The following is a 10,041-nucleotide window of genomic DNA, read 5'->3' on the forward strand; positions in this document are numbered from 1 at the left end:
GTATGCGTAGACGGCTTGGCAGGAATGGTAGCAGAAGGTGAATGTTGAACTTTTGTTGCACATATCCAGATGATGCAGCGTACCATTTTGCGCAATAACGCTGTAGGTGTGATTATAGAACATGAACGGTTCCATTTTCTGCCGTGTCTTCTTGTTGAGCTACATGACATATTTGGTTGCCATCCTGCAGACAACAGCATCCAGTAGACACTTATCCTCCTGGGGTGTGGTTTTGTACAGCTGGAGAAAAAAAACAAGAGTATGTTGATTTAGAGTTAGAAACATTTATTAAAGTGTCACTCCACAATGATACAATAATTGACAGTACATAATATAGATTTTAAAAAACCACATTGTGGACTAGTTGAGACCCTAAAAGCAGTCATAGCCAAACATAGTACAATATTTCATTGGGAGTCATTTATAATACATGACTTCATCTATACTTTATTGGAATTGTTATTATACATTATGTCATCTATACACATGCATGCAGATGCAGTAGATAAAAGGACATTTAGGTCTTTAAAAAGAAACGTCTCCGTTGGAGGATAAGGTGATAGGCTTTGGTGCAGACATTTACATTATAGTTACCTGGGAGAGTCACACAATTTATTATTTTCATCTAGAACATTAATGTTTATTATAGCTTGACAGTTGACAAAAAAGATCATTCCTAATGTCGCTTCTGTTTTGATGGATCCATCGTTACAAAAAGAACAGACACGTTTATCTAAGGGAGTGTTTGTGTATCGACGAGTCTCAATACTGAGAGGGGCCACTCCACATCTACATTTTGCAAAAGAGCTTCAGTACTACTTTGATAAAACTGTACTTAAGCAAGAGTATGTCCCAAAAGTGCATTTAAAAATCAGTTTGTGACACTTTAGTTCTTCACTCTCCAAAAGTGCTAATTCGAAAACACTTCAGTCCTTTCTAGAATACACTGTCAGTATCAGTGAGATTTATTTATTTTACCTTTATTTAACTAGGCAAGTCAGTTAAGAACGAATTCTTATTTTAAATGACGGCCTAGGAACAGTCTTGTTCAGGGGCAGAACGACAGATTTTTACCTTGTCAGCTCGGGGATTCGATCTTTCAACCTTTTGGTTACAAGTCCAACGCTCTAACCACTAGGCTACCTGAGTCATATGGAGTTAAAAATGGTATATAAAAAATGTATCTGCCATTGCAACATCACAAGCCAATAACACAACATGATTACATAGACGTACATTTTGCATGCTGCAAAATCGCTGTCCATTTTTCAAATGAAAGTGCATTTGGAAAGTATTCAGACCCCTTGACTTTTTCTACATTTTGTTACATAACAGCCTTATTCTAAAATTGATTAAATCGTTTTTTCCCCCTCTTCAATCTATACACAATACCCAATAAAGACAAAGCAGAAACAGGTATTCAGAATTTTTTGCAAATGTATTAAAAATAAACAAATATCACATTTACATAAGTATTCAGACCCTTTACTCAGTACTTTGTTGAAGCAAGGACATTAGTCTCTCAGCCCCTGCCGCTGAAAAACATCCCCACAGCATGATGCTGCCACCACCATGCTTCACTGTAGGTGTAACGGATGTGAAATGGCTAGCTAGTTAGCGGGTACGCGCTACTAGCGTTTCAATCAGTTACGTCACTTGCTCTGAAACCTAGAAGTAGTGTTGCACCTTGCTCTGCAAGGGCCGCGGCTTTTGTGGAGCGATGGGTAACGACGCTTCGTGGGTGTCAGTTGTTGATGTGTGCAGAGGGTCCCTGGTTCGCGCCCGTGTCGGGGCGAGGGGACGGTTTAAAGTTATACTGTTACATTGATGCTGTTGACCCGGATCACTGGTTGCTGCGGAAAAGGAGGAGGTTGAAAGGGGGGTGAGTGTAACGGATGTGAAATGGCTAGCTAGTTAGCGGGTACGCGCTACTAGCGTTTCAATCAGTTACGTCACTTGCTCTGAAACCTAGAAGTAGTGTTGCACCTTGCTCTGCAAGGGCCGCGGCTTTTGTGGAGCGATGGGTAACGACGCTTCGTGGGTGTCAGTTGTTGATGTGTGCAGAGGGTCCCTGGTTCGCGCCCGTGTCGGGGCGAGGGGACCTACTAAAGTTATACTGTTACATAGGGATGGTACCAGGTTTCCACCAGACGTGATGCTTGGCATTGAGGACAAAGAGTTCACTCTTGGTTTCATCAGACCAGTGAATCGTGTCATTTAGGTGCCATTTGGCAAACTCCAAGCAGGCTGTCACGTGCCTTTTACTGAGGAGTGGCTTCAGTCTGGCCACTCTACCATAAAGGCCTGATTGATGGAGTGCTGCAGAGATGGTTGTCCTTCTGGAAGGTTCTCCCATCTCCACAAAGGAACTCTGGGGCTCTGTCAGAGAGACCATCGGGTTCTTGGTCCCCTCCCTGACCAAGGCCCTTCTCCCCCAATCGCTTAGTTTGGCCGGGTGGCCAGCTCTAGGAAGAGTCTTGGTGGTTCCAAATTTCTTCCATTTAAGAATGATGGAGGCCACTGTGTTCTTGGGGACCTTCAATGCTGCAGACATTTTTTGGTACCCTTCCCCAGATCTGTACCTCGACACAATCCTGTCTCGGAGCGCTACGGACAATTCCTTTGAACTCATGGCATAGTTTTTGCTCTGACATGCACTGTCAACTGTGGTACCTTTCCAAATCACGTCCAAACAATTACATTTACCATAGGTGGCCTCCAATCAAGTTGTAGAATCATCTCAAGGATGATCAATGGAAACAGGATGTACCAGAGCTCAATTTCGAGTGTCATAGCAAAGGGTCTGAATACTTATGTAAATATATATATATTTTTTTTTATTAATCTGTTTTCGCTTTGTCATTATGAGGTATTGTGTGTAGATTGCTGAGAATTATATATTTTTTATACATTTTAGAATAAGGCTGTAATGTAAACAAAAATGTGGATAAAGTCATGGGGTCTGAATAATTTCTGAAGGCACTGTATATATTATATTCGTGTGTATGTGTGCACCCAACACACCAGGAAAAACAAGACTGACAAAGAAAAACAAGACCAACCTTTTTGATCTTAGCAGGGTCGGTCAACATGGAGACATCTTCAACTGGAATCTGTTGTCCGTCCACCTTGGCAATGATGTCACTCATGTGCTGCGTCTCCTCTTTGGGATGGACCAGAACTATGAGAAGAGCACTATCACTGTCTGATATCCCAAACCTCTTGAAAGCCTCTGAAATCTAAAGGAAAATGTGTCAAAGACATTGGGATGGGATATTACTTAGAAAGGAGTGTCAATGTGTGTGTGGTACTTTTAGAGGCTACTTACATTATTAGTGGGTGAAAGGTTGTAGATGATTTCGGAATATAAGCTCCTTGTCTTCATTTTTCCAGTGCTATGTAAATGGACTGCCTTGTTTGCTGCCACTAGCACTTGGAAGGGGTTCACTATCTGCAAAAATCAATTTGTGAATCATTGCATCAACTTCAGTCAAGCATTCATACATTACATCAAACCAAAATGTCTAGCCAGCTAACGTTAGCTAAGTTACATTGTCTCACCATAGACGGGTTTATCAAGGCACCATTAATCTTTCCTTCCATGGCATTTTTCCTAAATTCTGCGACGTTTTTGACATCTTTGAATAGCAACTGAGTTACAGTACGATCAGGAAAGAGTTCCAATTCTTGAGTTGAATACATAACGGAAGAAAAACGAATTTGTGGATGAAACAAGACCCGAACATTTCTGTTTAACCATCTCACGTGATTAAAAAAATAAATAGAGGGAACAAAAACAAAGTAGCACAATTAATCTAAAAGGTTCCGGTTTTACTCGACATAAAAAAGATGTATGTTGTACTTATAAATTGTTTATACATATTATGAAATAAAACATAATGCATATATGCTCGCATTTTTTAAACGTGTGTACAACAGAGAAGCAATGAAAGTATTTGTGAAATGATACTAATAGAGACATCAGAATTTTAAAACAGCTTCCGTACGGACTATCTTTCACTGACGGACCACCAAGCTGTCAAAAAATCTAAACTTTTCCGTTTGCGTTTTAGCTAGATGGAAAGATCTGTATATTTTTTGTAATCTTATTTCAATTTCATACTTAATTAACTTGAAATTAAACGTATGTAGCGTACACCATATATACGTATCTAGCTAATTTTAGAATTATTTCTGCGTTAGTTCGGAATTCGTAGGTGAATATGGAGAAATTCGAAGGGTACATTTTCACTGCTCTCTGCAGCACCAATTTTTTGGTTTCATGTCTCCTGTTCTCCAAAATAACTCGGGAGCAAAGGGAGCCCTACATGGACGAAATATTTCACGTCCGTCAAGCTCAGAAATACTGCCACGGGAAGTTCAACGAGGTATCGTTTTGCTATGTCAATATCATGTTCTTGATTTTGTTATATTGTTGCTTGTCGGATTAACGCAACGCTTGTCCTTGAAATATTGTGACAGATTGCTAGATTGACTTTTTAACCCTTAACTAAACCATCTGTGACGATGAACATAGACAGATCAGACTATCGCTAGTCATTATTGAGGATAATATGCCTGAATTCTGAAAAGTATTGTACTTCTGCAGTGGTATATAGCCCTATATGTAACTAAACCATTTTGGCATCTCTCTAGCTTGAAAAACATTAACCCTTTTATGTTTAATGGTGTAGTAGAGGCTCTTTAACGGGATCTTTTTCCTTTCTCTTTGTTGTTCCAGTGGGACCCAATGATCACCACGCTTCCTGGCCTGGCCTGTACCTGGCGTCAGTGGGTGTGATCAAGCCAGTGGTGTGGCTAGTGGACCTCACAGGGAAGGTAGTGTGTTCTACTGCGATGCTGCGCTTCATCAACCTCCTCTTCAACTGTGGTATCCTCTACCTGCTGTATCTCATCATCTGCAAGCTCCACCTTAAAGAGAAGGTAATAATGTCTTTACATGTTATTACATTTATAACATCCCCAAGGGTGGCCAGTTCATGTGGAAAGCTGCAGTGTGTGCACTGTGCAGGCTTTTGCTCCAGTCCAACTTTTACTCACCTTACTCAAATAAGTTTGGTATAAATTAAAAGACCTTGAAAAAAATATTGAATGTCCTTAAAGCTTCAATTGCATTCCTTTTGTTGGTCATAACAACCATGGTTTCTCTTTCAGACTAAGACTGCCTCCCGCAGAGTTCTCTCAGCCCTGTCCCTGTCCACCTTCCCCGTGCTCTACTTCTTCAACTTCCTCTACTACACAGATGCCGGATCTACTTTCTTCATTCTCTTCACATACCTCATGACCCTGTATGGCTGTCACAAAGCCTCGGCACTCATCAGCGTCTTCGCCATATTCTTCCGCCAGACCAACATCATCTGGGTGGTGTTCTGCGCCAGCACGGTTGTGGCCAACAAGATGGACGAAACTTGGAGGACGGAACAGTCGAAGAAGAAGGACGATAAGTCGCCCTGTCAGATACCTTTCTCCGTAAGTGGGGTGAAGAGAGTGATGCGTTTCCTGTTGGAATTCCTGACCACAGCCAATCATGTGAAGGCTGTGATGTTAGTGGCGTGGCCGTACATTCTTATTGCCGTGGGTTTTATCGCATTCATTGTGTTGAATGATGGGATCGTAGTCGGGGACAGATCCAGTCACGAGGCCTGTCTCAACTTCCCTCAGCTCTTCTACTTCTTCTCTTTTGCCCTCTTCTTCTCCATCCCCACGTCGCTGTGCTACCACCGAGCTCTCCGCTTCCTCCAGACCCTCAAGAAGCAGCCACTGCTCTACTTACTGATCACGGGACTCTGCCTTCTCCTAGTGTGGAAGTTCACCTTCGTACACAAGTACCTCCTGGCCGACAACAGACACTTCCCCTTCTACGTGTGGAAGAGGATCTTCCAGAAGCATGAGGTGGTGCGTTTTGCACTCATCCCGGCATACGTGTTTGCAGCGTGGAACTTCATGGACACTCTGAAGTCCCGGTCACTGTTCTGGAGCCTGGCGTTCCTGGTGTGTCTGCTGGCGGCCACGGTGCCTCAGAAGCTGCTAGAGTTCAGGTACTTTATTGTTCCGTACCTGCTCTACCGCCTCCACATGCCCCTGCCCTCCCTCACCAGACTGGTGCTGGAGTTCCTGTTCTATACAGCCGTCAACGCAGCCACGCTGTACATCTTCATCAACAAGACTTTTCAATGGCCAAATAGTCCGGCTGTACAGAGGTTTATGTGGTAGCCTGAACTGGACAGGAGGAACCCAGTTATTTGGAAAAACCTATAGGTTATACTTTTTCTATTTAAAATGAGTAAGGCCAGGAGTTTTTCCTGTTGTGATGAGATCATGCTCAGGAAAAATCCCTGGCCCTAAATGTGAGAAAATGCATTTCATGTGAAGAAAGCTTTGAAGAGCACAAGTTGTTTTATTATGTACATTTGAACTGTGAATTGTACATTGAATGATGTCATTTGGATGGAGGAAGAGACCGACAAATGTAAAAGCCATATTGTAAAGCAGGAATCTGTGTTTTATACTGTATAGTTTAAAGAAATGTTATTTGTTTTGAAGAACATTCATGACTTATCTTAATTTAACTCTGGGGTAGAGTTACGTGTTATTTGTCTATATTTAATTCAAACAGATGGTTAAAGTTTGATAGAGACTAAATGATGTGGCTCTCTTTGTAAACACAACATCCTTGACTTTATTCAAAGAAATTAGTCTGTTATTCCCTATTCTATATCGGGAATAGCATCAATAAACCATGTTAACAAACATCTGTGTTTACATTCTGCTGCAATATTCTGAAGAGTAAAGTTGTGATATACAATGGGTTATAATCATCTTTTTTTATTTGTGCTGTATTTTAGATGATCTAAATCTTGCCTTCAAATGCATTCCCTTGAATAATGTTCTTGAACTTCTTTGTTTTTCTTGTGTGGTTGGTTGCCCTAAAATTCCAGAATCATTCTCTGTCCTTTAGGCCTAAGATTTCATCCAGTAGCTTAACTATTCATCAGTCAATGATTTAATAAACAGTCTTTAACGTACAGTACCAGTCAAAAGTTTGGACACACCTACTCATTCAAGTCTTTTTTTTATTTTTTATTTTTTTGACTATTTTCTCTATTGTAGAATAATAGTGAAAACATCAACTATGAAATAACACATGGAATCATGTAGAAACCAAAAAAGTGTTAAACACATCAAAATAGATTTTAGATTCTTCAAGTTAGCCACCCATTGCCTTGACAGCTTTGCACACTCTTGACATTCTCTCAACCAGCTTCAACTGGAATGCTTTTCCAACAGTCTTGAAGGAGTTTCCACATACGCTGAGCACTTGTTGGCTGCTTTTCCTTCACTCTGCGGTCCAACTCATCCCAAACCATCTCAATTGGGTTGAGGTCGGGTTATTGTGGAGGCCAAGTCATCTGATGCAGCACTCCATCACTCTCCTTCTTGGTCAAATAAATCACTGACAGTGTCACCAGCAATGCACCATCACACCACCTCCTCCATGCTTCACGGTGGGAACCACACATGCGGAGCTCATCCGTTCACCTGCGCTGCGTCTCACAAAGACACTGCTGTTGCAACCAAAAATCTCAAATTTGGACTCATCAGATCAAAGGACATATATCCACCGGTCTAATGTCCATTTGTCATGTTTCTTGGCCCAAGCAAGTCTCTTCTTCTTATTGGTGTGGTTTCTTTATACCATGAAGGCCTGATTCATGCAGTCTCCTCCGAACAGTTGATGTTGAGATGTGTCTGTAACTTGAACTCTGTGAAGAATTTATTTTGGCTGCAATGTCTGAGGCTGGTAACTAATGAACTTATCCTCTGCAGCAGAGGTAACTCTGGGTCTTCCTTTACAGTGGCGCTAGTTATTAATCAATATTGAATATAGATGATTGTTTGAAGAAATGACAAAGTCTCTCTCACCTGATTAGAATATTCCACCACGAGCCAGTTTCATCATAGCGCTTGATGGTTTTTGCAACTGCAGATGAAGAAACGTTCAAAGTTCTTGACATTTTACGGATTGACTGACATTCATGTCTTAAATTAATGATGGACTGTCATTTCTTTTTGCTTATTTAAAAAGTTTTTGCCATAATATGAACTTGTCACAACACAACTGAAAGAAAGAAATTCCACAAATGAACTTCTAACAAGGCACATCTGTTAATTGAAATGCAATCCAGGTCATGAACCTCATGAAGTTTGTTGAGAAAATGCCAAGAGTGTACAAAGCTGTCATCAAGGCAAAGGGTGGCTACTTTGAAGAATCTCAAATATAAAATATATTTTGATTTCTTTAACACTTTTTTTTTGGTTACTACATGTTTGTGTTATTTAATAGTTTTGATGTTCTCACTATTATTCTACAATGTAGAAAATAGTAAAAATAAAGAAAAACCCTGGAATGAGTAGGTGTGTCAACTTTTGACTGGTACTGTATGTAGATTCTTCAAACGTAGTGTGTACATTAGCTTCAGAAATGTTGGTCAGAATTCAGTTACTTTTACCTGTATTTCCTACCTGCATCTTTATCTGTCTCTTACTGATCTTTCTTGTCCCTGTATGGCTGTCCCTGGGCTGAAATGATCAAATGAAGTGATGCAATAAAATTATTCATGTTATACTAATAGTGTTGAGTGAGTTTGAGCCACTGCCTGATGCTTAAATACACCCATTTCACCACAAGGTGGTGCTCTAATATTTTGTAAATATACATATGAACTCAATTTTGAATTGTGCACGATTTGCTTGATTGGGAAACATTGATTTGATAGAACATAATATAATTGTCAAACCTTTTTAAGTGTGTAAATGGAAATGTATATCAGAATGTGTGACTCGTTGTGAAGAAACAAAGGCTAGACCAAGAAACAAGAATGAACATGCTTACTGTAAATTAGGTATTGATTGCCTTGTAGCTATAGTGTTGTGAAGTGCGCTTCCTACCCACACGGATGTCGATAGAGTAATCAAGTATGCTCTCTACTAGGGATGTAATGATTCGCCGGTCCCGGATTCAAAATGTTTAAGTGCATCGATCCGCAGACCACAAACCGAAACAAATGTAGGTAGCGCGCATCCGTCAGAAGATCGATTAAAACATTATGAATCGCCGGTTCACTAAAATATTTTGCTCATATTACATTCTTTCAACCAAATACCTCATCTTTTAAGTCAATAGATGCGTCCTCTCCTTCAGTTTCGAATTGCATGTTACTGTGTTGACAGTCATTGATCTACAAGTAATTTTGCATGCAACACAACCCCAGGCAATATATTATCAGTAGCCTAGTCAAACTGGCCTTTTCCTAATCTTGCACATCTGCGCTGCACCTTCAGCATTCAAATGCTAAAATGGCCTTCGTGATATTAGGCATTATTAGTTGAGTGAACCTATGTCATTTTCTAGGTTATTGTTATTTTTGCGCTGTTGAGCCTCCTTTATTGATCAACTCCAAACAGATTTCATTTCAAGCCGTGCTTATATTTGTATACGATCACGTGTCTCTCTATTATGCTTGGGAATACTTGGGAACATATTACTTGAATTAAAATCACTTGAAACTGATTTGCTGGTGTTTTTACAGTCTATTATGTCCAGCAATGAAAAAAAAAAACTATTATTATTTAATTTTTTTCTCAGAAAACTTGGGGGGCCATATAAACCAAATTCGGCCCACAGGCCACCAGTTGTGAAACCCTGCCATAGACATACATAATTTACACACACACCACACACACACACAGAGAAGTCAGCTCAGACAGATCCAGCTCAGAGGCCCAGCTAATGAGTTCCATCAGCAGCAGATTTGAATTTAGAATGGAAAATTAATGTGTTTATGCAACAAATGTTAGTGAACCGAATCACATCCTGTATGTATCAGAGCCCATGTATCTAGATAAGTATCGAATCGTCTTAAAAGGGAACAATGCACATCCCTACTCTCTACCTACGTAACCGATGGCCCTACTAGAGTATAATCACACTGTTCTCAACATGAGTTCTCTGCTGTTTAC

The 10,041-nt window shown here is 40.4% G+C and overlaps 1 protein-coding gene and 1 pseudogene across 1 annotated transcript; one reads left to right on the forward strand and one right to left on the reverse strand.

Annotated features, from left to right (window-relative positions):
* Positions 1-23: 23 nt before the first annotated feature.
* LOC139534116 (EKC/KEOPS complex subunit TPRKB-like) lies at positions 24-3,802 on the reverse strand. Its single transcript, XM_071332884.1, has 4 exons — positions 3,562-3,802; positions 3,329-3,451; positions 3,063-3,239; positions 24-240 (listed from the first exon to the last, which is right to left on the reverse strand). Exons 1-4 carry the CDS (start codon positions 3,700-3,702, stop codon positions 160-162), a joined length of 522 nt encoding a protein of 173 aa, XP_071188985.1. The 5' UTR covers positions 3,703-3,802; the 3' UTR covers positions 24-159.
* A 276-nt stretch (positions 3,803-4,078) lies between these two features.
* On the forward strand, positions 4,079-6,920 carry LOC139534115 (dol-P-Glc:Glc(2)Man(9)GlcNAc(2)-PP-Dol alpha-1,2-glucosyltransferase-like; annotated as a pseudogene).
* The last annotated feature ends 3,121 nt before the right edge of the window (positions 6,921-10,041 follow it).

Source organism: Salvelinus alpinus, chromosome 11, assembly GCF_045679555.1.
Source record: "Salvelinus alpinus chromosome 11, SLU_Salpinus.1, whole genome shotgun sequence".
NCBI lineage: Eukaryota > Metazoa > Chordata > Actinopteri > Salmoniformes > Salmonidae > Salvelinus > Salvelinus alpinus.